The sequence below is a fragment of the Eschrichtius robustus genome, chromosome 4 (assembly GCF_028021215.1).
Source record: "Eschrichtius robustus isolate mEscRob2 chromosome 4, mEscRob2.pri, whole genome shotgun sequence".
NCBI lineage: Eukaryota > Metazoa > Chordata > Mammalia > Artiodactyla > Eschrichtiidae > Eschrichtius > Eschrichtius robustus.
In genome coordinates this window covers 77,676,338-77,703,394 of record NC_090827.1, presented here as the reverse complement: position 1 = coordinate 77,703,394, position 27,057 = coordinate 77,676,338, and the positions used below count along the sequence as shown (strand labels likewise).

Below are 27,057 nucleotides of genomic sequence, written 5' to 3'. Positions count from 1 at the left end.
TCCAGCATTTCCAAAATCGTATTTCCCGAACAAGGTGTTAGCACGTATTTAGATAAAGAGCGTCACATCTGCATAAACATTTTTCTTAACTGCGGACCTTCTCAGCATCCTTCATACGCTAACGCGTATTTTGCCTGCCCAGGAGGAGGCATGGGAATGAGCATACACCTCACATTCGTATGAGCACAGAACTCTCCTTTTCCGAGGGAAACATGTTAATTAACATCTCAGTTCCTGGGAACAGTTTTGATTATATGGTATCTCATTGGCCTGCAATTCAGATATCTCTAGATTAATTCAGATGTTCATCAGAAGAGTTTAGTGTATTACACATGGGCAAAACTACCTGCTTACCGTTCAAGTAATTGAAGAGATGATTGCAGGTAAATCAATATGCTTGCAAGCATCGTATCTGTACTGTCCATACAAAACTTTATTTAGGGTGTTCTAGGGCAGTGCTCCTCAAACTGTCTGTGGTAAAGGACCTTTTGTATTTTTAATTTCCAATTCCTTCTGGATCAATACTTCTTATAAAATACAGAAAGAACCAGTCACTAGGAAAGTGAGATGGAAAAGAACAAAGATATATAAAATCCAAGAATGGATTTTTTTATTATTAGATTCAACAGATACAATTAAGTCAAATTGCTCCTTCTAAATGCTTAGTCTCGGTTTCTATGCTTAGGTCCTGTGGACCAGTACCAGTAGATCATGGACATGGCCTACCCGACAGGCCTCACTTTGAGAAGCTTAGTAGTTGGGAATTTTACAAAATTGTGTCATTTGCATTTCTCTTTCCCTGGCTTCAAGGTCCAGGGTGCATTAAGATCTGTCTCTTTCCCCCTTTTTCCTGCTTCCGTTTGCCAGTGTGTGTGGTCTGCCAGTCAGTCATGAGTCACTGACCTTAGAAAGACATCTCTGAAGTCACCCTTAACTTTTCTCAGGGTGACAAAATTGCTACCTTTTTACTTACCAGCCTAATTTGCCATCCGATAGGATTGCTGTTAATGACCTCTGCTGGTGAATTCACGCCTGTTTGAAACTAGAGAGGAAATGGCCTGAACTGTCCCAAATGATCCTTTCTTGGATTCCCTGTTAGTGCAGGAGGCCTTTTCTATTGTATATTCTGGGGCCCGGGTCACAAATACCTCCCAGCACGTACTGAGCTCCTGCTTCATGGCACTGGGCACACGGATGAGGGTGAGTAGTGTCTGCCCTCGTAGGTTAAGCTCTTCAGGGAGTCTCTGCATCGATGTCAGTTTATTACAAACACTAAGCTGACTATAAAGGCATTTGTTTCACTTACCTAACACGCTGGATTTCTTGATCTCCAAATGCTTTGACAGAGGTAGCATTTTTGTGTGAATCTTTTATCTGTTTCTTATGAAGTATGTCCCAATTGCTCTTCACAGATATAGTTAGCTAATTTCTTTGTTAACTTTATTTTTTGGATTGAAAAAAAAATTCTAGTTGATGTATCATGGGGCAAGATTTTTTTTTAATGTTAAATTTAAAATCAAAAGCTAAAAATAGTTTTAAAATTTAAACTTGGACCAGTTGTGTCTATTTTGACATACCGTTTTAGCTGAGCCAAATACATATGTAGATCTGCTGCATGTTTTATTCTGTAAATAAGCTTAGCCCCGAGGGTGAAAGGAATTGTGCTCTGCAAAAACTAGAATGAATAAAAATCAGAATAATAAATGCATGCTATTAGTGTAGAAATTCAGGCTACTTTCACTCAGGACGGGGATGCATAATTGCTTAATAGATTCAGCTATGAGAAATGCTCAGGAAGATCCTTGATTTTGAATAGTTAAATGTTTGGTGGTTGAAGAATCCATTTGTTTTGAAAATTCCATGTGTAGATTTGAGGATATTGTGCGTGTGTGTGTGTGTGTTTGTGTTTTAATCACTTATGTGGGAGCCTTTAAGAGAAAAATATGTACATGTTAAACTTGAAAATGTTTTAATACTGTTTTTAACTTCTCTAACAAGCCATGATTTACATGGGTCTGGTAAGTAGGCTCACTGACATTAAAGGTGGTTTATAATGGCCAAAAAATGAAACAAAAAAATCAGTGATTCTTTGCATTGAACTTGCATTACTATAATTACTCTTGACTTGCTTATTGAAGATGTATACAGAAATCAGATTCTTAGTTCTAAAAAGAAGTTTGATATCTTCGGTGAAAATGGCCATTTGTTTCCCTTTCAGATCAAAATTGGGAGGAAAATAGAGTTCTAAGAACTATAAAACTACCCAAAAGTGCTTTCTTAATAGGCACTACTCTTTCCAAAATTCCTGCAAATGTTAGAAAAAGTGACATCACCAAGATTCTGTAGGTAGCCTGTGATAATGGATTAGAAACCTATGGTCTCTTTGGTTATGATAAATGTCATGCAGTAAAGGTTTTTATCAGCTCCAGGACAAATAAAAGGCCAAACACGTATTTTAACCCTCATTTTCCACTTGGCTCCTCTCTCTCTCCTCTAACACACACACACACACACACACTCACAGACACATACCACATTTTCTTTCCTCATTCATCCACTGAAAGAAATTTAGGTTGTTTCCATACCTCGGCTGTTGTGAATGTTACTGCAGTGAACGTGGGAGTACTGATATCCTTCGAGATAGTAGTTTTGTTTCCTTTGAATTTATACCCAGAAGTAGGATTGATGGATCACATGGTAGTTCTATTTCTCGAGAAACGTCCATACTGTTTTCCATAATGGTTATACCAATTTACGTTCCCACCAACAGGATACAAGAGTTCTCTTTCTCCACATCATCGCCAACACTTGTTTTCTTTTGTCTTTTCGATAATAGCCATGCCGTCAGGTGTGAGGAGATATCTCATTATGGTTTTGATTGGCCAGTAACTTAAAATGACACTAGTAGCATTATAAAATGTTATCTGGTAGCATTTCCAGATCAGTATTATGAATTTAAAATTTGTAACAAATGATAATCCGGGAGCCATAAATAGATCCCTCTCCAATCTCAAAGGTCTATCCTTTAATGACAGACCTATCAGTTGAGTGAGAGTATGGTGGTACTCAGCTGGTGGTACAGGAAGGCCATCAGGACAAGTAAGGTCTAGAGAATGAAAGGGCTTGCCTTTCATCTTTGGGATTACACAGAACACACGTAATGTTAAGCTCGATTGGATAGCCAAACAACTGCTGAACTCTACACCAAATTAATTCTCAAAATCACCGATTTCCCTCCATTTATGGCAGAGTGTTAACGGGGTTGAAACAATTTAAGGAAATGCTAAATAATGTATTATTTCTAAACCACGGCATCATATAATTAACATCCTGTCTGGTGTAAGCGATTATTTATAGATCATACAATATACCCAAACAGTCAAAGTAATAAATCATCCAGAACGAGGCTTCTTCATGGGAATGTTTCCCTTTGACCACATCTACAGAATCTGAGCTGCTTTTTATGTATTTTTTATTTTTGGTCATAGTTAAATCCAGTTATGGATAGCTAAACTATCCTTCTTCCAGGGAGAAGCCATCCTAAGTGCAACACTGTGCAAATAAAGCACATGCGCAACCCACTATTTGCCGTAGGTGAGGGTAGACCTAACAGGACAGCCGTGTAGCTAGATGGCTTTGGACAGTCTGCCAGCCAGCCAGCCAGCCATCTGGGTCATCCACCTGGCTGGAAGTTTCAGTGACTTTATCCAGGGTAAAATAATACCCGTGGTGGCCGTGCCAGTTTGGGGGTTTGGGGCACCTTTCCAGATCCACATGAGTCAAGAGAACAAAGTTACTAGGACTTCGCCTTTTGGGAAGGTGGAAATGTTTTCCTACGTCTTAACCTGTTAGCCTTTCTATTTCCATTTTTTAAAGATGATAGGGCCTTCCAAACATTTGGGTGTCCAAACCATACGTGCGTTAGAGGCTAAAATTTTAAGACTTGACTGCTAACACACTTACCAAGTTTTACTTGAGAAGCTTTGTCGTTCAGTGTTTTTCTGTTTTTTCTTTTCTTTTTTCCTACTCGGTGGATTCTATTAGACCTACTCCTATACTAAATTACTGGAATTCTTCAACATTAAATAAAGCTAGTGCTAAATAGACGTCCTTTCTCTGATTTATTTACTTGCTTTTGAGAGTTTGCTGTAAGGCTACCACAGTAACCAGAATGTAGCCTGGTTTGTGCAAACATCTGTATACATGTGTTTTTAGATTAAAACAATTTTTTCTTATTATAAAAATGTTATGTGAAGGATAGGATAACTTGAAAATACAAATAGGCAAAAATAAGAATCAAACAAGTTTTAATTGTACCTTTTGAAGTTTATTTACATGTTATGGATTACCAGTGCTAATATATCTCTTATATATATCTTTACAGACCATTTTTAAAACCTTTTTTTTTTTTTTTTGCGGGGCGGGGGAACAAGAATGAGGTTCTTTTGCTAACCTTGTGTGTTTTGGTGCTGAGCAGTGAATGCATTGTAAGCAAACTTCCATGCCATAATATTTCTTCTACAGTATTGCCTTGGTAATCTCATTGCATGGCTATTTCATAATTTCTTTAACCTGTATCTGATACCATTTTGAGACATTGTGGTGTGTGAGGGTGGGACTCTGAAATGATGTGACTGAGTTTTTAAAGAAACCAACCAAATGGTTATTTAAAGTTTATAATTATCTTGTTTAATCTCAAATGAGCGACCTCAGCTAAGTGCCTGGAAGTTGATAAGGTTATCATCTGTCATCTTTCGTGCTCCTATGTCTCGAACATATGTCACGGAAGATACACTGTGCTGGCTTGCAGGACAGTTCCAAATTAAGGAATAATTTTCAGATCTTCTTAGTAGTTAATCTATGTAAAAATAGTTTCTTATCTTTCTACATTAATTTTTGTATAGGTAATTTGAGATACTTGACAGTATCTGAAGTCTGTTTTTATTTTCTTTTCCTGAACTTGAAATGAGTTTTTGTTCTTAAATTGCTTGGGAGTTATGAGTGTTGTTTTTGATGTGACACTTTAATATCTCCTTCTCCTTATGAAGAGGATCTCTGTGGATGCAAGAATTGCTATAGACATTAAATTGGAAGAAAAAAGGAATATCATGGCAACCTACTTTAGAGTTTGATTCGCTTATATTTTGACAAAATTTAGGAAATGTGTTGGTATCATTTTTCTTTCATGTCTCATTAGAAAGTTGGTCTGGTGGGGTCTGTTGGTAATTTGGAGATCTGTTGAAATGCTGAACCAGTTGGAGGACAGGGTAACCCATCTAGATCGTTAGGCCCTTTTTTGGTGTGGTCTGGCCATTATTCCATGTTTATGGTGGAAAAGCAGGAGAAGAGGTTTAGGTTTGGAACCATGTAAGCTTCAGCTAGAATTGACCCTGGACTTGGGATATACTTTTGTAAAAATAACATGAGTAGTCCCTTTCATATTAGTGGAACTTCTGCTCTATGGAAATTTCCTTCCCAGTTGAGCCACATGTGTTCTTACAACAAATTAGCCCCCTTCAGTTACAAATGTATACAGCGTCATCTGTAATGTAGTGGAAATTTAAATTAATCCAAGAATAGGTACATAATCTTTCCATGGGCATTGTGTCAGTAACCCTTCTCTTCCACTTCTGAATTATGTGGCAGATTGAATTCACTACTCATACAGAGTAGAAAAATAGCACTTTATCACATGCCTGCACTCCTTGGCAGCAGGGAGGGTTGCATTGTGATATGTGTACACATCCCCCCTCCCTGTCTAGGTCACCCAGCAATGGTGCTCCTGTAAATTGGGCACAGTGATTCTGGCTGAGGAAGGCTTTCTCCAAGTAGTTTCATCATTTTTTTTAAAGCTAACTTTCAGGATAGGGAGATCTTTTTTGATGGCTGTTTAGAATAAGGATTGGCAAACTATAGCCCTCTGGCCAGATTTGACAAGTATCCTGTTTTTGAATGGCCCATAAGCTGAGAATTTCTTTCTTTCTTTCTTTGAGGTGGCCGGTGGGTGGTAGGAATGGTTGGAAAAAAAAAAAAACCAGAAGATTTGTGAGATGTGAAAATAAAAGTCAAATTTCAGTGTGCGTGAATAAAATCTTATTGGAACACAGCCTTGCACATTTGCTTACATGTCTATGGCTATGTTTGTGGCAGAATCGAGTATTTGTGAGAGACCTATGGCCTCTAAAATGTAAAATATTTACTGTTTCACCTTTTACATTAAAAGTTTGCATACCTTTCATTTAGGACATCACTTCAATAGGAGAATGATTTTTTTTTTTTTTTAAATGATAGACACTCTGCTAAACAGAACTGGATGTAGGACACTATAGTTGAAGTTTTGTTTCGTTTGTTAAACAGATTTCTATTAAAGTACCCATACGCCAGTTGCTGGATATCTTTAAGAATGTATAAAACAAAATGTATTTTCTTTAATTTTTTTTTTTATTGAAGTATAATTGATTTACAATGTTGTGTTTCTGGTGTACACCAAAGTGATTGAGTTGTGCATACATATATAGTACGTATATTCTTCTTCGTATTCTTTTCCATTATGGTTTATTACAGGATATTGAATATAGTTCCCTTATAGGACCTTGTTGTTTATCCATTTTATATATAATAGTTTGTATCCAAAATGTATTTTCAAAATATCTGTTCTGGGGATCTTTTTTTTAAGTATTAAAAAAGTATGATATTCCTTTTATAAGTAAAAGTTAACCTGAGTTTTTTTAATACTTCTATTTTAGTTGATTTAAATTCCTTTATTATAACGATATTATGGCAGGAATGTAGATTTGACTCAGAGCCAAACCAGGAGAGTGACAAATTGTTACCAAGCATTGCTGTATTGCCATTAAATATCATGGGACCTACAATTGTAAAAACATACTCAACCATAAGATCCCTCTTCATTTTGTCTTTTGTTGTATGGACACTTAAGTCTGTGTTCTTTGCTGATTAGAGAGTGTGGGCAGATGCGCATTTGTAGCGGGAATTGGTGGAGGTAGTTAAGTTGAGCCAAGAACTATACTCAGTGCTTCCCACCCCCCCACCCCACCTCTTGTTATCTGTGCTGTGTTCTTTAAAATTCGATTTGTTCTTGCCTTCCGTATGGACATGATGTTGGTGAAAAGGAATATTTTGTAAGATCACGTATCTGTGGGGTAAGTCAGCAAATGGTTGGGATTTTTAATTGTGTGAGCAGTAAATTCTCAGAAGAGTTATAAGCACTCTGAAATCTGCCTACGAGCTGATCAGTGTTGTTGGAGACGCCAGATGACTGAGGTCCACAATGCTTTGAAAGGAGACAAGGCTAATTTTTATCTCCACGGGAAATACATAGCTTATACACCTCTTAGGCTTATCTAAACCTCCAACTTGGGAGGAATTAAGGAATGTGTCATTTGGTATACTGCTGATTGCAGAATATCTAAGAAAACACAGCTCAGATTTAACCTGGAGAATTGCAGGGAGTTATGTGTCTTTAAAAGCAAAATGTATATTTAATGCCTTAGACGGTGCGTTGAGGCACTTACAAAATGCAGATGAGCCCAGATTTTCATTTTTAGGAATCAGAATTATACCTAGCTCATTCTTTATGCATTAAACATTTTTTTGTAGGGCAACGTGCCATGTACAGCCCAAACTGTACTCATGTAATTTAGCCTTTTCAGAATGAGGTCTCTTGTCCCCAACATTAGGGACAGGGCTGGAATTAGGATGAGGCAGGAGAGATGCCTAGGTTGCCAAATTTAAGGAGGTGCTCACTCAGGGTGCCAACCTGTATTTGCAAGACCTAGAGGGTGAGAACCTTCTTAAATTCCTCGCCTTAGGTGCTTTTCTTGCCTCACTCTAGTCCCGGCCCTGATAGGGTCCCTTGAAGATTCTCTAAAAAAGCCCTTTGCTGGGTCAGATGCTCAACTTATTAAATCTCTGGAGGTGGGGCCCGGTAATGTGCATTTTAACCTCGTCTCCTCATGCTTCAAATGCACACTGAAGTTTGAGGAGCCCTCTGAGCTTGGTTTGCCAGCCTAAGGTCCAACAGGACAAAAGCTGCTCTATTAGCCTTAGGTTAGGTTGGGATAACAGCTTAAAAATCTGCCTAATTAACCAGCACACAGGAACAAGTAGGTCAGCCAGACCGTACCTTTTGCCAGCCCTGGCCGTTGTATAACTGCTACCAGGTGTCATGCTGGAAGGCTTGGATCTCAGAGCACTTGTAACCAAAGCTAAATGCAATTGATTATGTAATTTTCAGCTGTTCCAATTTTTTTAATTAAAAAATGTCTTATAGGTTTGTTATTAACTATGTGTTCACTGTAAAAAAGAAAAAAAATTAGAAACTAAGTCAAAAGAATGAAATAGAAACTATCCATAACCCTGCTACTCAGAGATAACCACTGTGAACATCATGAGACATCCTTTCAGCCCTTTCCCCCATGCTGAGTAGTATTTAATTCCACTAAAAGTCCATCATGTAGCGTTAGGAAGACGGAATGACAAAAGGAAGGTTGGTATGAGGAGAATCTGTCTTATGAACTTGATTCCCATTTGAGTCCTATCCAGTTATCTTTACTGCCTATGTGTAGACTTTCCCCTCTCATCATTAATCTCAGTATGCAAAAAAAAAAAATCACACAGCCAGGGATATGTGTGGATTTCTTATGTCATGGCCCACTATTGCAAAAATAGTGTAAATCCTGCCCCTACACAGGAAAATCACCATTAGGCTGTTCTTCCAGATCCCTTTTTGTGACTCTAATTGAATTCCTTTGGAATATGAGGGGCTTGTTCCTCTGGGGGGACTTAATCATTCAACAGCTCTTCCTGTATGTCTGCCATAGGTCAGACTCTGCTAGGAGTCAGAGGTACAGTCAGTGAGACGTGGTCCTTGCCCTTGAGAACATACAGTCTGACGGAGGAGGCACACCAGGATATCGTGTAAGCGCGTCAGGTGCTGTAAAGGGCTTCAGGTGTAGGGAGGCGAGACTATCCAACTTGGCTTTGGAGAGTTGAGGATGGCTTGGAAAAGAAGGTGACACTTGAATTGAGTCCAGAGAGACCTGCCGTATGGTGCCTGCAGTCTTCAGCAAATAGCATTCTCCTAAAGTTCCACTGCTTTCTGTGTTACGTCCTACTTTCCAGCCCGATCACACAGTTGCCCATGATAATTAAATGAAACTTGCCAGATGGATGCTTTCGCAAGACGATGGCTTGTCTTCTTGCTCTATTTGTGAAAGCTGGCAGTGGATCCAAACTCTCAAGGATGCCCCTACCTTGAGACTGCTTTTGGAGTGTTGCTCTTTTGTGTGTATTAGCCAAATGGCCTGCGCATCAGCAGGTTGAATGACAGGTGGGTGTGCCATGCATGCAGACACTCTGATCCCTGCCAGGCCATTTGCCTGCAAGGAGGTGAGGTGCTGAGAGGTTGTTCTACAAAGATGTCATTTCTCAGCTTATTTCCTTCCTTCGAGGAAATAAGCTTCTGATCTGTCAGTCTTTTCCTCTGACCACGTATATTTTTCCTATCAGTTGCAACATAATCAATGTCAAATTCCCAGTGCATCGGGTTAAAACACACACGTTATCATGCTATCTTGAAGGAGTTTTTAGATATTGAAGAGAATATTTAGAGTGGCAAATACAGTTAACCTAATTGGTAGCAAACTTGATTAACCAAGGAGGATGGGTACTCTGAATAGAAAAGAATAACTGAATAAATGAATAACTAATAAATTAGTAATTAATACATTTATTGTTTCGTCTCTGTGAATCATTCTTGGTTCCTTGTGTGCGCCATCTCATTTAGTTGTCACAGCATCCCTATGAAATAGGTACTCTGGTTATTCCCATTGGACACCCGAGGAGACTTGGTGGAAGGCAGAGAATCTCTAAGTGTCGGAGCTGGGGTGCAGGTCTGTCTGCCGCACACGGCCGCCTGTAGCTCTGTGCTCATGCTTGGCGTCGGCACACGCGATGCTGTACCAGGGATGCAGGATGAGCCCATCACCATCCCTGCCCATCAGGTGCTTACGGTGGAGCTTACTCATTCTCAAAGGGTTAGAATCCTTCACATATATTACCAGTAGAACAACTGTATGTAAATTCATCTTCCGTTCACTTTAGAAATAATCTCAAGAATTTGCAGTGCTTTAGGGCACCCTTGATTGAACATCAGTTGATTATTATAGTTACACAGAAATGTCAAATTAGAGCATTCCTGCTGATACAGTTTACTTTTTCAGTGATTATACTCAGGTTTAGACATATGTATAAATAAAACTCTTGAGCTGGTTTCCTCTTCTCATTTTCTGTTCCTGTTTTGTATTTGAAATAAAAGTTTGAAGTTAAAAGCCCGTCTTATGTTTTGGCTTCTCTGTAAAAGGGTGATTCAGCTCCTTATCTGCACCACCCCTTCCACACCCCCGCCCGAAAGAAAGGGGAAATTTCTGAGGGGAGGGGTACTTCTCTTTTCCTGTAGCTCCTCCTCATTTCTTCTATGCTAGTTCCTGCAATAACTTGAAATTCCTATGAAAGTTTCAATAATTTGAAATCCTGATGGCAGGAAACCTTTAAACCGGATTTCTACCTTTAAGATAGTTGGGAATCCTGGAATCCTGATTAGAAGCCGTCTTTCAGGTTCCCCCTCACTGGAAACAGAAACCCTTCCCGGTGGTCCTGCGACCTCAGCCATCCCTGGGACAGGGAGATCTCGGACACACCGGCATCCGCGGGATGGACAGTCCACACGGGGTCTGGGCAGCTCTAACCGGGAAAGCCTTTCTTGGTCAGACCCTCACATCTGCCTTCCCTGTGCCTTCCACTCACTGGTTCAGATTCTCCCCTTTGAACAACATGTTCCTCAGGGTCCCCTTCGGCCTCGAAAAAGTTTTTGAGGATTCAGAAAGAGTGGAGTGAGCCTTGGTGAGGTTTTCCAGCAGTCTGACATAAGGCCACTTCTCTCTTCCTGCAGCAAAGCCTGAAATCCTGACTCGTGACAGGCTCATGAATGGCATGCTGCAGTGTGTAGCAGCAGGATTCCCAGAGCCCACCATCGATTGGTATTTTTGTCCAGGAACCGAGCAGAGGTGAGATGATTATTTTGGGTACTACTTAACATGCATAAGGGAAGGACTGCAATTCACTTGAATTTCAAAGATGTTTTCAGATTTTAAAAAAACCAAACTTTGTTTTGATTAATTTTTTTCTATCCTTGTGGCTTTTTAAAGGGCATAATTGCTATAGTTTTCTTGGTAGACATGAATTTTGTTTGCTGAAACATGATTACCGAATGACTTCTCTATTTTGGTGGTTATCTTCTTGGATTTATCATGCAATTTCCACGCTGCAGGTAGATAAAGCAATTTTCCAGGACAGGGTAATTAGATTTCCAATCTATACACAGGAGGTAATATGTGTGGGAAATGTGGCTGTAGTTATCATGAAAAAAATTACCTCGGAAGTTAATTGCCAAGTTACCAAAAAGTAATGATCGCACAATTACCACGTACATACGGCGTTTGGGAGCTATGTGTTTTAAAAAGGTTTTCTCCTTGATTGAGGTGCCCAGGCCCTGAGCAGAGCACATCTGGCATTGAACTTCCTCTCCCTCACAATCCACACTTAAACCTTAAATTGTCCTTTCACATTACCTGAAGATGAAAATGGGGTCAGCATTGCTGTTTTTATCCATCAAATGCTGTTTTACACTCGGGCCAGTGTAACGTCACAATCGAATAGTCAGGATAATAATAGAAATTTCATTTTTCACAGAATAGACCTTTTTTATCAACACCAAGTTGGAAGAGGTTACATAGGATTGTTGTTCTCAGCTGAGTTTTAGTGGAGTGTTTTCTTTGGGGAGTAATAGGGGGTTCAAGACCCCTGGGAAGTATGCCCACAGGGGAGGCAACCACAGTAGTTTTAGACATCTGTTGAGCAAATATTTATGGAGTGCCACCTCTAGGCCAGACATGGGTCTAGTGAACAAAACACCTGAGTCCCATTTGTGAGTTTATATTCTAATGGGCAGAGATGGACAGAAGATGAAATAAGTAACTACCATATGCAGGTGTTAAGTGCTAAGGGGGAAAGTAAAGAGCAAGGTAAGGGAATAGAAAATTGCTAGGCATATGGGGGGGATAATTTAAAATAGAGTCATCTGAGTCTTTGCCACCTGGAGTCCAGCCCAGCGGCACGATCTCCATCTCCCTCCATGGAACCTCGAGCCGGTAGGGTCCTCACTTCTGGTGTTTGGCGGCTGACCCTGTCTTCATCCTCACAGACTTGACTGCTTTCCTCCTCCACGCTCTTCCTTTTCAATCCTTCATACGTTCTTTCACCATTTATTTATAAAGGCTACTGTGTGCCAGGATATGAACCAACCGTCTTATTGAATTCATCTCTGATCCTTTCGATAACCCTCCAAGATGGGTATTACCACCCCAAGTTTACGGCTGTAGGAACTGAGTCTTGGAGAGTTTAAGTACTAGTCGGAAGTCAGCAGAATAGAATAGAATCTGTTTGAGTCCAGATTTTGAACCCACTTCTCACTCTGAAACCTCTTCTTTTCCAAGCGCTTTTCTTGCTCACGGTGCCACAGGCGTGCTCATCCGTCATCACACTCTTCAGCTGTAAAAGGAAATGTCTGATTACAAACCTCTGACTTAGTTTTAAAAGTATGCCACATCCAATGTGTTTGATCGATTGATTCTTTTTCCTAGAGTAAGTCTGCACTGCTGTTTTTTTCCCGCTAGATGTTCTGTCCCCGTTGGGCCAGTGGATGTGCAGATCCAAAACTCATCTGTGTCACCGTTTGGAAAACTAGTGGTTTACAGCTCCATTGATGACAGCGCCTTTAAGCACAATGGCACGGTGGAGTGCAGGGCTTACAACGATGTGGGCAAGAGTTCTGCCTATTTTAACTTTGCATTTAAAGGTAACAGCAAAGGTATATTTCTTTTTAATCCAATTTAAGGGGATGTTTAGGCTCTGCCTGCCATGTCAATCATGATTTTAAGTCCATTCCATCACTGGCCATGTCATTTCTGGTAATAGTCACATTGCACATTTGATTGTCATCAAACTTACTCAGTTTCATTCTGTGCTAGTTTGTTAATAAAATGTGTGCAGTAACCATGTACTATATGTATTTTATGTGTGTGTGCACGTATGTATGTGTGTGCATATGTATCAATATAAAATTAATTGTGTATTTCCAACGGTTTCCATTAGAAAGGGGTAGAGAAAGAAAATAGGAGAAGTAGTAGACTTACTTTATATCCAAACAAACAGAATTAGGGCAATTTAAAGATTTAAATTCAATTAAAAATTATTTAAGTTGTGACTTAAAATCAGTTATTTTAACAGATTGCCAGACACCATATCAGAAAGTTAACATTACCTTTTATGAAATCATGTTAGTGAGCTATTTCTTTACCATCTTTAAAATTTGATTCATGAGTGACTAGCTCTCCTAACATAAGTTGAATGATCCATGTGGATGAATTGATGAATTGGTATGAAGTCAAAGACAAAGGAACTAGACACCTACATTGTTAGGGCTTGGTTTTTGTTTCTTGAGTTGGCAAAGACGAGTGCCAGAAAGTGGTGTTTGTTCAGTTTTTGAGTAACGAGGGGAAGAATCTTACATTGTTCTTTATCATAGGTTTTTTTTCAGGTAGTGCAATGAAAAGAACACTTTAAAAGTGTTTTTCTCGGTTGTGAAAGAAACTCAATGTGCAATGTAGAAAATTTGGAAAATCAGGAAAACATAAAGAAGAAACTATAAAATATCCATAAAGGAAACACCTTAAAGTTCAAGGCAGGAATTTGAAGTGCAAAGTTCATTGAGATGTTGCTTTTCACTGACAGTGTAACGTTATTCTTGTGCTATGGAAATTGCAACCTCTTTTCCACAGTCCTCTGGTTTAAAGCTGTTATTTTAAAAGATTGCTTTGAATAACAAGAATAAGATAATAATCAAGGCAAGGAGCTCAGATGCAACTGGTTTGACTTCTGCCGTGATGGGCAGTAAGGTGGGAGGTGGGTGAGTTGGGGGCAAGGTGGTCGTGGTGAAGATCCGACCCCACTAACAGGTTGTGATTCCACGTTCCTCCTTCATTTTAGAACAAATCCATGCGCATACCCTGTTCACGCCTTTGCTGATTGGTTTTGTGATCGCAGCTGGTATGATGTGTATCATCGTGATGATTCTTACATACAAATATTTGCAGGTAACCATTTATTTGTTCTCTGCCTTGAACGCTGTAATGGCTGAACCATTAACCATTAGAAGATGATGCCTCTTTCCCTTTCTCCCTCCACCAGAAACCCATGTATGAAGTACAGTGGAAGGTTGTTGAGGAGATAAATGGAAACAATTATGTTTACATAGACCCAACGCAACTTCCTTATGATCACAAATGGGAGTTTCCCAGAAACAGGCTGAGTTTTGGTCAGTATGCAACAGGGGCTTTCCACGTAACCTTTTTGTGTACACATGACAGTGACTTTAGGGAACCCCAGTAGCTTCCTTTGTTTTATTTCACCTGAAACAATAAGTGTTTCACCACCTTTGACAGATTTGGCATCGAGCACACTTTGAGGAAGTGTATCTAGACAAATTTGTCGCAAATCCTTTGTTGGTTTTGAAATGACACAAATAGTCCTTCAGTCCCACCACACCATTGCCACTTACTTCCTTGTCTTCCTTTCTATAGGGAAAACCTTGGGTGCCGGCGCCTTCGGGAAAGTTGTTGAGGCCACTGCATACGGCCTAATTAAGTCAGATGCGGCCATGACTGTTGCTGTGAAGATGCTCAAACGTAAGTTCCTGCAAACTACTGTGCGTGCTAACCGTCAGTGTCCCAGATTTGTCCTTTTTTGGCTTTGTTTTTTGTTTTTTTGGGGGGAGGATATAGTTGTTTTACAATGTTGCGTTAGTTTCTACTGTATGGTGAAGAGAAGTAGAATTCCCTGTGCTATACAGCAGGTTCTCATTAGTTATCTATTTTATACATATTATTGTATATGTGTTAATCCCAATCTCCCAGTTCATCCCAAGCCCCCCCCACCCCAGATTTGTTTTTTGCTAAAATAAGATGTTTCTAATTTTAGCAAGTGCCCATTTAACGGAACGAGAAGCCCTAATGTCTGAACTCAAAGTCTTAAGCTACCTCGGTAATCATGTGAATATTGTGAATCTTCTTGGAGCATGCACCATTGGAGGTAAGGCCATGGCCAACCTGACTCTTTTTATTTTTTATTTTTTTAATTAATTAATTTATTTATTTTTGGCTGTGTTGGGTCTTCGTTTCTGTGCGAGGGCTTTCTCTATTTGCGGCAAGCGGGGGCCGCTCTTCATTGCGGTGCGCGGGCCTCTCACTATCGCGGCCTCTCTTGTTGCGGAGCACAGGCTCCAGACGCGCAGGCTCAGCAGTTGTGGCTCACGGGCCTAGTTGCTCCGCGGCATGTGGGATCTTCCCAGACCAGGGCTCGAACCCGTGTCCCCTGCATTAGCAGGCAGATTCTCAACCACTGCGCCGCCAGGGAAGCCCCAACCTGACTCTTGTTATGGGTCAAATTATCAAAAGATGGGAGATTCTGATATGATTTTTGACAATGCTTGATTATAAGCTCCTTGCAAGATTTTGACCCAGGCAGCTAACCTCTTGCTGGATTCCTGCACCCCACCACCCAAGCTATTGTTCTTAAGAATGTATATTTCAGGTTTTATCATCATGGGGCGGAACAGCCCAGGACATACCCTAGTTACAGTCGTGTATGTCTCACTGACATTGACCTCTTGAATATCTCGAGAATGTCTCATCTCCTCCAGAAAGCTTTTCTTTTACCTTGTGAGCTTTTATATTTTGCTGGATGACATTTAGCCACTAAAGGGTTAATGTTCATGTACATACCATCATTAAAAATAGGCCTCTAAGCCTTCCAGCCCTCAAATATACACCAAATGAGCAAACACTTCACTTCTATAAAAAAGAAATTTCCAATTCGGAAGCAAGTCATTAGTCCTCTCATCAAGGCTTTCTGTGATGTTGCCAGAAGGCATTTTGGTCAAAAGGAACAAAGATGTGTAAAATGAGCCATTCCTCAAGGTCTGGAGAGATCCACTGTCAAGTTGACAGGTTTATATAATTTCTTAAAACAGCTGCCATAAATGTTGCTTCACCACATGACGAATTGTTCCTGAGAGATTTCTGCCCGAGTCAATTAGTTGCCTGTTAACTTCAGGGCTACAGTTTTTTAGGCGTTCACAACACCAAAAAAAAAAAAAGTTCGACAGATAGGCCCTGGAACACAGGTGATGCCCTGTCATTCCAGGGTTTCCCCCACCTCCCAGTCTCAGCTGGTGGTTCTGGTGGTTGGTTTTCCTATTATGCCACAGTTTTTTTGTGTACTCATCACCATTTCCATAATAACATTACCAAGAGGCATGAAGCCCCCATTGTAAACAGAAATGAATCAAAGGATTCATATAGGAAGCTTGATAATAATATAACGGTGAAAGCTATAACTCCTGTCTAAAACCAGCAGTCATGCCTGGCCCCTAATCACTTAGAAATTCAGGCAAAAAGGTTACTCTGCTGCTTTTTGCTAAGTAGTGTTAATAGATAGGATTGTACTTGTACTAAGTAGGCTTAGCCTTGAACCTGAGTGTGAATGGCCGTGATCACCCTTGGGTATTTTTATGGGAGGCTGGATGGTCTGTATATCTCACCTTTTTCTAACCTTTTCTTAAATGCTCATAGGGCCCACCCTGGTCATTACAGAATATTGTTGCTATGGTGATCTTCTGAATTTTTTGAGAAGAAAGCGTGATTCATTTATTTGCTCAAAGCAGGAAGATCATGCAGAAGCGGCGCTTTATAAAAACCTTCTCCATTCAAAGGAGTCTTCCTGGTAAGACTGATTCACATAAATAGCTGTTGACAGGCAGTTCATGGAGTCACGAGGGTTTACAATCAAGGTTGATTCTTTAAAAAAGTGAACCTGAGGTACTTTGAGGTACAAAATCAGAATTATTAAATCATTTAAATGTGATTAACGGTTTAGAAAGTTCAAATAGTGTTTTTAAAGATTCAGATAGTGTTGAACTTAAATTTTTGTTGATTCTTAAAAATGCATCTTTAGTGTTTTTCTAAGCTTTAGTTCTATTCAACTGAATGAATTCTGTACCTATTTCTGTTATCATCGTTCTGTTCTCGTGTGTCATTCTCTTTATACTGTTGAGTCGGGTACTATATGCATCTTTACAGTGAGACACTGTTTATAGGGAAAGTGGGAAAGGCTGCCAAGTTGTCACAGTGAATTCCTTTAAAACCTTTAACAGAATGGCGAAGAGCTCCAGACAGCTCTCTGCACATAGGTTTCTCACCATCTACCTCTGAATTATTTCTGTATGCCTTACCCTTTCTTTTCTTAACTCATGCCCTCAAAAGACACAACTACTCCAGCACATTTAAAAAAATTGTGTGCCTTATTTTCATCTCTTTCATCCTTGACACCATTCTGAATTTGAATGATGTGTCAAGGGCTTCAAGTTCCTTTAAGGAGAATTGGTGTAGTTTACAACCAGAATAGAATTCTGTGCCATGTCTTGCCTTTTCTTTCCAAGTGTTGTTAAGATCCGCCATTTAAGATTTCCTAGATTCACCCTGCCCAACAGAAATCATAGTAATCATGCCCAATCCCTTATACTTTATATTTCTGCAGTTGTGGGGTGGGTTTCCTCTTTCCTTTTTATTTACTATATCCCCTACATTTTGAGAAGGCAAGACTTGTCTCCTAAACTTAACCCCAGGCCCTCAAGGAGACCTTGGTAAATATTGTTGATAGGTGGTTACCTCCTAAAGTGTTTTTCTATACCTCTGGCTAAAGTTTTAAATCCTTGGTGAAGCTTTTTAATTCTTTTTTCAATCCTGTAAACTTTGAGTAGTGACAAGTGGAAGTAAAATACAGTATAAACCAAACCATCTTTTGTTAGTTTCTGTAGCGCACATCCTCTTTATATGAATAAATGAGCCACTTTGCCTTTTTTCTAAAACCTTGGCCCCCTATATATTTTTTAACTTTCTGAAGTAATGGCCTAAATTGTTCAGTCCTGTTTGTGTTTTTTTGTGCTTTGGGATCCCATATGGGATTGGAACCACCAGCACACTCTGAAGGAGATTGTTGTCATGGTGTTTCTATGCTAATCAGAAGCAGGAAGTACTAGAAATCTTGAAGACTCTCCAGCCAAATGTTGCAGATTCAAGAGGTCCAGATGGTTCAGAAAATCATCCAAATTATTGGTGTTTATCTGAACCAAACTTGGTTTTTTTAAACCTTCTTCCATCAGTTGCTGTATGTTAGCGATCTCTGTCTTCCCCCACTAATAACACATCTCAGAAGCTCTGGTTCTTTGTCTCTTTCATCTTGTCTCTCTTGAGGCTAATTTAGAGAGTTTGAAGTAATGTGGGATAATGGTTTTGGTTCTCTGCTTCTCATTAAATCCCTGGTGTCAAGAGATGGGAAATTTCTGACTTGAGTTCCATCTACTGTTGAACACAAAAAAGGCCATCGAATTCCTGGGGATTGGACCCGAATGTTGAATATTAAAAACTCAGATCTTACTGAACAAGATTTTCCTCATTGAAACTTGGCAACACTTTCTTTAAATAAAAGCAGCCTCTTATGTTCAAAAAGGGATGGGGAGATAGAGCCTGGCCCTGTGTGCTCCCCCATTTCCCATTTTATTTAATCATGATTTGATGGATGTTTCATCTCTCCCAGCGGTGATAGTACTAATGAGTACATGGACATGAAACCCGGAGTTTCTTATGTTGTACCAACCAAGGCAGACAAAAGGAGATCTGCAAGAATAGGTGGGTACCTATCAAGCAATAAAAACAACTTCATTGACAGAGGGTTTCTCATACCACTGTGGAATCTAACACCATTCCTGTAGTGACCGGTTTTCCTTGAGGATAGGATCCATTGCCATAGGATCCAGTGGCAATGCCAGTGGTCAATGGCAGTTAAGGGTTGCAAGTGGATATTTGGGGTCAGGGCATGTGTTATTGTATCTGAGCATCTTACTGCATATATGATAACATGCATGTCAAAATATATCACATACATATTTTGCATATAAAAAATATGAGACTTTTGTATTCATCCACTGTTCTTCTTCCCTGAAGATTTAGTAACTTAGCCCAGGATTGGGAATATTAGTTTTGTGATTCAGTACCTACCTGTCCTTAACACTGGAGAGGTGATTTGCCTGCAAGTTCACATCAGTTCCTTGATTACCAGCCCTTGGAGGTATTGTTGTCACTGTCTTTTACTCTCCTTATCTTGAAGGTACTAATTGCTAGGAAAATCCCTTCTCCTCCTAACAGGTTCATACATAGAAAGAGACATGACTCCTGCCATCATGGAAGATGATGAGTTGGCCCTAGACCTGGAGGACTTGTTGAGCTTTTCTTACCAGGTGGCAAAGGGCATGGCATTCCTTGCCTCAAAGAATGTAAGTGGGGGTGATTCTCAGAAGAGTCCTCTCCTTGCCCCCATGGCCCCCAAGGGGCATTTTAGAGCCATAGTTAGAAGGCAGAGTGTCATTTGAAATGTGGTAACCAAAAGCAGAGGAAATAGTTTCTTCATGTTCTAACTGCTGTCTCTTCGGAATTCATGTTCTCATTTATAAGCTTTAAAGTGCAAGCCTGTCTAAATGAGCTTTCTATGAATATATTTTTTTATATGCAATGAATTCATTTAAAACTTGGCTTTTAGGATATAGGAGCTGCTCTTAGAAAATAAAGAGATAAATATTTTTATCAGCCAAAGGAGGGGGTAACTCATGTAGTTGCAGTGCTCGGTGAAGCATATACTTGGGTCTTTTTGACGTTAGACCTCAAATATTGCACGTATGGTTTATAAAGTGCAGGGGAGTAAGGAATCAAGAGAGAGCAATAAACATTTGATCAGAAGGTTGGGGGTGGGAAGAGAATGATGGAACCAAAACAAGGAACATGGTCTCTGGAAGGGTGAGAGGAATTCCTTAGGAAATGGGACGAGCAGGATAGAATGAGGTTACAGAACCTACCCTTAAGTATCATTGGTGACATTTCCAAACAATTACCAAACTAAAAGAGGATATAGGATGGCTGAAATAAAGAGCCTCTTCCCTTTGTCCTTAGGAGGTATCAAATTGAAGTTGTAGACATTTTAGAAACTCTTTAAAAGGACATTCAAAGAGAAGCATGTAAAATGGGTTTTCCGTTTAAAAAAATGATGCGACTATTTATAATGTATTTTCCTATGAATGAAAGTAGTCCTAAGGAAAAAAAGAAGCATTTATTCAAGTTGGTTTTGAAAGTGATTATAGTAATTAAGGTCCTAACAATGTGAAACACAAATTTGAACATCATTCAAAGTGTAATCTAGATATTTATTTTTGGTGCACTGAATAGTTTAAACGTAAAGCAAAAGTATTGGCACTGTATGACATAAGCAGCATTCTAGTATTAAACATAGCTTTCACTCTTTAAAAGTTTAAAATAAATGTAAATGGTTTTCTTTTGTCTCCCACTCTCCTAATAGTGTATTCATAGAGACCTGGCAGCCAGAAATATCCTCCTTACTCATGGTCGAATCACAAAGATTTGTGATTTTGGTCTAGCCAGAGACATCAAGAATGATTCTAATTATGTGGTCAAAGGAAACGTGAGTACCCACTCTCTCTTGACAGTCCAGTGAAGGAGTTTTGTTTCAAGTTTTCTTAAGTATTGCTTTTTATGATTTTCATAATGCAAATCCTACCTTTGCGGTACCATGCATTTTAGCAGTCAAATTAAGTGTACTTTAGCAAAATTCCAATAATAGAAATCCTAATTCTAATTGTGTAATTATGGAGCATGTGAAGGAAACAGAAATAGCCTTAATTTTCATTATAGCCTGAGAATAGCAATGAACTTGATTTTGTTCAAGTGAAACAAATGTGGACCTGAAGGTCACAGCAGGAGAATTTTATTTTGAGATTGACATGCCATGTGAAAAAGATAATGTTAAGTCTAACATAATGTTCAGAGTTAGGTATATAGAATGTTGAATCTTACAATCAAGAGAGCTTATTAAAGACATTCATAAGGAACAATTGGCTTACGGAACATAGTGATTTTATTTCAAAGTGCTTTCATTGCCAATTTTCATTGTATCATCAGGACAAACCCTTGGCATTAGAATGCAAGTCTTCACATTTTAAAAGTTGGAGAAACTAAAAACACAGTGTATTTTAGTGATATTTGTCTGAGATGACACAGGTCAGTAGAGGCTGAAACTAGAGCCTATGATTTCTAGAGGAATATCCCATTAGTATGGGAAGCCAATAGTCTTGAACATATATTCTTCTACATCTGTTTTCCCAGGCCCATACCTATAGTCCAGAGCTATTCCTGGAGGTAGCTCTTGTGTGCCTTATGATGATGTAATATTTCCTTCTCCATCACTATGGCATCTCTGTGGGTGGGCTGTATTAGACTTGTTTTTTTGCAGAAACGTTCCTGGATTTACTTCCTGATGATTGCATGCATTTCTAGTAACTCGCTAAGGCTACGAGTGTTAATAACACCAAGTCCTCTCCGTCCTGGTACACTATTGGAAGGAAGAATGAAAGGTGGTTTTCTATCCAGGCCTTTGAGTATTGACAAAAGGCTACTGGGTTCTGGACCCAGTCTTGCTGAGTTCGAACCTGGGTCTATCATTTAGTGGCTGTGTAATATTTGGCAACGATTACCCCAGCACCTCTGAACCTTGGTTTTTCTCCTTTTGGTAATAATACTGTCACCTGCCTCATAAAGTTGTTGTGAGGATTAAATGAGTTAATATACATAGTAGGGTGTTTAGAATAGTGGCAGGCACACTGTGGCTAATACTTACATGAGGCACTTATTATTCTGGCTAGATGTCTTATTTGGAATCTAAATAATCATGACAGTAGTTATGCTGCAGCTTCTTAATAGCCCGTTCTTGGCTAGTGACCTTAGTTGGAATTAACAAGGATGGGTCAGGTGGTTTGGTCCCACCAGGCTTCAGATTGTGGACTCCAGCTAAGCCAGTTCAACTAACCAGTCACAGATATCACTCTTCACCAGACTACTGGGTAAGGGGACCTAATGGGACAAAATTAAAAGCAGGGAAACTCACACAACATGTTATTGGCCCCAAATTTACGTTATAGTCATTTGAGACCTCCTCGTTGTGTCAGTTCCTCTGAAAGTTCTTCACACGTGTTCTTGGTCATTTTTGTGCTGTGGCCCCTATCATAGTCTGGTGACACCTGTGGATCCCTTGTCAGAACACTGTTTTAAATGCATAAAATACATAGGATACTGAGAAAAGCCGTTAAATGGAAATGAAGTTATTAAAATATTAAAAAGTACCTCTGTGATATTCATTACGCGTGCTTCTTTGTTACACAGAATAACATGTTCTAACTGTGGGTCTAACAACTACTGTAATTTCTAAGTGATGAATATAGAACTGTAATATGAAGGTATCTATGTTACTGTTGGTGACAAAGTCACAGGCACTGCTAAGACCTGGTGCTTTATTGCCTGCATTCATAATTTAAGGAAATGCTCAACTTTAGTTAGTGAACACAAGAATGTAATTTTTTCCCTTCCAAGTTCACAAGCCCCTGAATTCAAGACACCTTGTAAATCTCAGGTTAAGGCCCTCTATAAGAGCTTTAGCACAAAATCTGGGAGGGGATACTGGAAAGCATTTTTTTTTTCCTACTGACTGAAATAACTTTAAGACCAGAAAAAATTGTCTTCCCAGTTTTCAATCCTAAATGGATTAAGCGAAGGATTGATTCACCTTTTTATGGTAAATTAAGATCCAGGAATCCAGAAATGTCTCTAAGAGGAATAGTCACAGAAAGTTTGGCTCGAGGTTAGCGGGAGGAGTTCAGGATGTGAAGTTCGGCCATTGAATTTAAACCCCGAATCTGCCACTCACCACCTTGGAATAGTCATAGTCAGCATATCTGCTACTCTCTATCACATGCTTGCTTATACAGGGCAATTTTTCAGACACTAGTGAGTCAGCAGTACCCAGCTAAGCACTGGTACCCATATTATCTCATTTAACCCACAAGACAACTCATGGAATTTGAAGTATTATTTTTGCTTTACAGAAGAATATCCTGAGGCTTAATTATAGATGCATAAGTGACTTTCCCACTGTATTAGTAAGGGATAGTTTTGGTTGCATATGACAGAACACCCCAAAAAAAGGAAAACAAGTATAGGAGTAGCAGGCCGGGCCTGGTATGGAGGTTCCATGATGTACTAGGGGAGCGAATTCCTCCACCTTTCTTTTTTTTTTTTTTTTTTTCTTTTTACCATCCTTGGTGTAGCCCTTATCTTCATGGCCCGTGATATGGCCATGAGAGAGCCAGCCAACACATCCAGAAGGCAGGATAATGGAGGAAGAGACAAGAAGGAGAAGGCCACAGGGCACATGCCAGCTTCATTTTAAGGAAGTTTTCCTAAAGCTGTCACACAACACTTATATACCTTAGTGGCCAAAAGTGAGCCACATGGCTGCGCGCAGCTGGGAAGGAGCTGGGTCATGCAGTCCTTACCGTGGGAGGCCATGTTTCTATTAAGGGAAAAGGGTAAACAGCGTTCAGTGGTAACTTATCTCTGTGTTACACAAGGCCAGTGGTGGAGCCAGGGTTAGAACCCATGTATCTGTGTCTGACATCCGTGCTCCTATCCACCACACTGTACAGACTCAATGTCCCCGTCTTGAAAATGGGGATAGTATACAGTTGAACAATGCAGGGGCGAATCTCAGTATAAATTAGAGCCAGCCCTCCGTATCCACGGTTCCTCTGCATCCTTGGATTCGACGCACCACAGACCGTGTAGCATTTATTATTGAAAAATATTCATGTGTAAGTGGACCCATGCAGCTCAAACCCTCGTTGTTCAAGGGGCAGCTGTACCTGTGATCCACCTATTTCAGAGGCAGTCGGGGTCATCTGAGGTTATGTGGGTGGAAGTCCTTCGTGAGATGCCCGTCAAGTTCTCACCTCCACCTCTCAGCAGAAGCAACATTTATAGGAATATTTTCTGTTCCGTTTTTTTTTTGAGCTTCATAATTAACATTGTTGACTCTGTTATGCTTCCATTGCAGGCTCGGCTACCTGTGAAGTGGATGGCACCAGAGAGCATTTTCAACTGTGTGTACACGTTTGAAAGTGATGTCTGGTCCTATGGGATTTTTCTGTGGGAGCTGTTCTCTTTAGGTAAAACGAGCCTTGCCAAAGGCTCCTTGATCAGACTCAGAGTATCTTCTTTAAGGTGTTGTCAGCGTCCTGCTTGCTTACTGTTACACTGATTTGCAAACTGTTTGTGCCTCAGGAAGCAGCCCCTACCCTGGAATGCCAGTCGATTCTAAATTCTACAAGATGATCAAGGAAGGTTTCCGAATGCTCAGCCCTGAGCACGCACCTGCGGAAATGTAAGGGCCCAGACATTCTTCCTTCAGATAATGTTTCCCCTTTTATTTTCCTTTTTAAAGACAAGCTCCGATGTTGAGGGTTTTCACTAGCACAGTTTGAAATGTCGCTTGGTTCCCTCTTTGTGACATCCTGGTCAAATGTCATTTCTGTAGCTGATTTTCATAATTCTTGTCACCAAATACACAGAAAGTTTTGGCAGCATCTCGTAGACAGAGTTTTATTTTATGCCCATGTCATTCACTATGTCCAGTTGCGTAGCCCTGGAATTATTTTTGAAATTGCTGCATGGCATACACCTGAGGACCAGTTAAGGGCATTGAGGAGTGATAAATGGCCCTCGTTTTGCAGGTATGACATCATGAAGACTTGCTGGGATGCTGATCCCCTGAAAAGGCCAACATTTCAGCAGATTGTGCAGCTGATTGAGAAGCAGATTTCAGAGAGCACCAGTCATGTGAGTACACTCTAGCCAGGCATAGGACCTCCGTTCTCTTGGTTCCAAGCGTGTCCTCCTTCTCAGGCTCTGGGGGTAAGGACTAAGCTACCCACCCCTTCTCTCCTTGGCTTAGGCTGCAAATTGGGCTTTGGGTAGGAAAGTAAAGCAATGGAAACAGTTTCTTTTTTGGCCCAACCCCCCATTCTGGGCCAAGGGCTATGAGATGAGGAGGTGAAAGAGTAGAGGGCTTGGCACTCGGAAGTGTGGACATAGATGTTTCCATAAGGATTTGCCACGTTTCCTCTTCCACCCCAAGTGCTGGTCATGGGGTCGGCATGCGCTCTGCCTCACGTGTCAGGCTATTCAGCCTTTGGAGGGTTGGGGTGATGTGCACTAGAATAAAATCAGAGAAAAGACAGCTTGTTGCTGCAGTAAAATAAACCTTCAGCTCAAGAAAGCATAACCAGAACATGGCAGATAGCTGTCATGGCCACAAGCCATAGAGAATGAAGAGTTGTTTGAAGTTGGGAGATCCCTCCCAGTGATTTGAGGAGAGGGGAAATCAAAACTCAAATCCATCATTTCTTAGGCTGTTAAGGAAGAATGAGTGATCCTTACTTTGACTCAGATTTTTTTTAAGCTGCTCTTTTTCCGGTTTGTGTGTTTGGAGCTGTCTTTTCTTCAGCATATACCACTGATACTTTTGGGTCGAAGCTTGTTCTTCCGGGTGTCAAAGCACATTTTTGAATTAAACATCATTTCACACCCAAGAGCCTAGTTCTCAATGGAAGACCCCTGGAAGGACCACCGATTTCTTAGTGACTGACATCAGCCTTTGCAATGGAGTTGGCTGTAGAGATTTATACACCTTTTAAAAAAGTTAGGGCTTCCCTGGTGGCACAGTGGTTGAGAATCTGTCTGCCAATGCAGGGGACACAGGTTCGAGCCCTGGTCTGGGAAGATCCCACATTGCCACGGAGCAACTGGGCCCGTGAGCCACAATTACTGAGCCTGCGCCGTCTGGAGCCTGTGCTCCGCAACAAGAGAGGCCGCGATGGTGAGAGGCCCGTGCACCGCGATGAAGAGTGGCCCCCACTCGCCGCAACTAGAGAAAGCCCTCGCACAGAAACGAAGACTCAACACAGTCATAAATAAATAAATAAATAAAAGAACGTGAATTTCTTTAAAAAAAAAAAAAAAGTTAGATCGTTCTCTTTCCCAGATGTGTCCCAGCAGAAAAGCACATTTTGCACCATCACTTCTTAGGTAATCAGACCTTGGGGGAAAATGAGGGCTAGAACAAAGCTTGTCTTTGGTCAGTATGATGTGGTTCTTGGCTGTAAGGTCTCGTCAACCCTCCTGGCTTTAGGAGTCTTCATAAGTTGTGATTCTGAGGCCGCAGATGTGCCCCTTTGTTGCTGTGCTCGTTATGGAGACTGGCGTATTAACTGCGGACTTGTTTTCCTCAGATTTATTCCAACTTAGCGAAGTGCAGCCCCCATCGGGAGACCCCCGCGGTGGACCGTTCCGTGCGGATCAACTCGGTGGGCAGCAGCGCGTCCTCCACGCAGCCTCTGCTTGTGCACGAAGACGTCTGAAGCAGAATGCGCATCCAGGGTTTGGGGGGGACCCCCCCCCGACAAGAACGGCCCCCACTCCTTTGGTTTTCATAATGGTTATTTTCTTTTCCTTCGACTCGAATCCTACTCCAGGGTAGTGGACACCCCACTGTACTCCTGTCTTTATGAGCACACTTTAGTGGCCGATGATTTCTGTCATCAGCTACCATCGAGCTGCATATGTTCCCGATAGCAAGCTAGCCCCCGTTAATGGAATAACTTCAGACTTGGAGAAAGGGTGGGTGGGATGGGCTATAGACACCCTGAGTCCTTCCCAGGGCTTCTCCAATTTCTGCCTGAAAAGTATAGTTGATAGTTTATTTGAATACATGGCAGTAGTCACCTTCATTCCTCATAATCATCCGTAATGATGTGATGATGCAGCAAGATTAGAAGCCGAAAGCTCATCCCTTGATGTGGAAAATAGAATGTTGTTCAAAGGGCAGAAGCCTATGAGTATCTGGGCTCAA

At 40.5% G+C, this 27,057-nt stretch overlaps 1 protein-coding gene across 1 annotated transcript in view; it reads left to right on the top strand.

Moving 5' to 3' along the window:
- Positions 1-26,566, top strand: part of KIT (KIT proto-oncogene, receptor tyrosine kinase) — an 83,291-nt gene extending 56,725 nt beyond the window's left edge. The window contains exons 8-21 of the mRNA XM_068542210.1: positions 10,973-11,087; positions 12,756-12,937; positions 14,128-14,234; positions 14,329-14,455; positions 14,721-14,825; positions 15,118-15,228; positions 16,770-16,920; positions 18,793-18,884; positions 19,401-19,528; positions 20,602-20,724; positions 24,205-24,316; positions 24,432-24,531; positions 24,881-24,986; positions 26,438-26,566. Coding sequence (XP_068398311.1) covers positions 10,973-11,087; positions 12,756-12,937; positions 14,128-14,234; positions 14,329-14,455; positions 14,721-14,825; positions 15,118-15,228; positions 16,770-16,920; positions 18,793-18,884; positions 19,401-19,528; positions 20,602-20,724; positions 24,205-24,316; positions 24,432-24,531; positions 24,881-24,986; positions 26,438-26,566 — 1,688 coding nt within the window. The remainder of the gene's footprint in view (positions 1-10,972; positions 11,088-12,755; positions 12,938-14,127; positions 14,235-14,328; positions 14,456-14,720; positions 14,826-15,117; positions 15,229-16,769; positions 16,921-18,792; positions 18,885-19,400; positions 19,529-20,601; positions 20,725-24,204; positions 24,317-24,431; positions 24,532-24,880; positions 24,987-26,437) is intronic.
- The last annotated feature ends 491 nt before the right edge of the window (positions 26,567-27,057 follow it).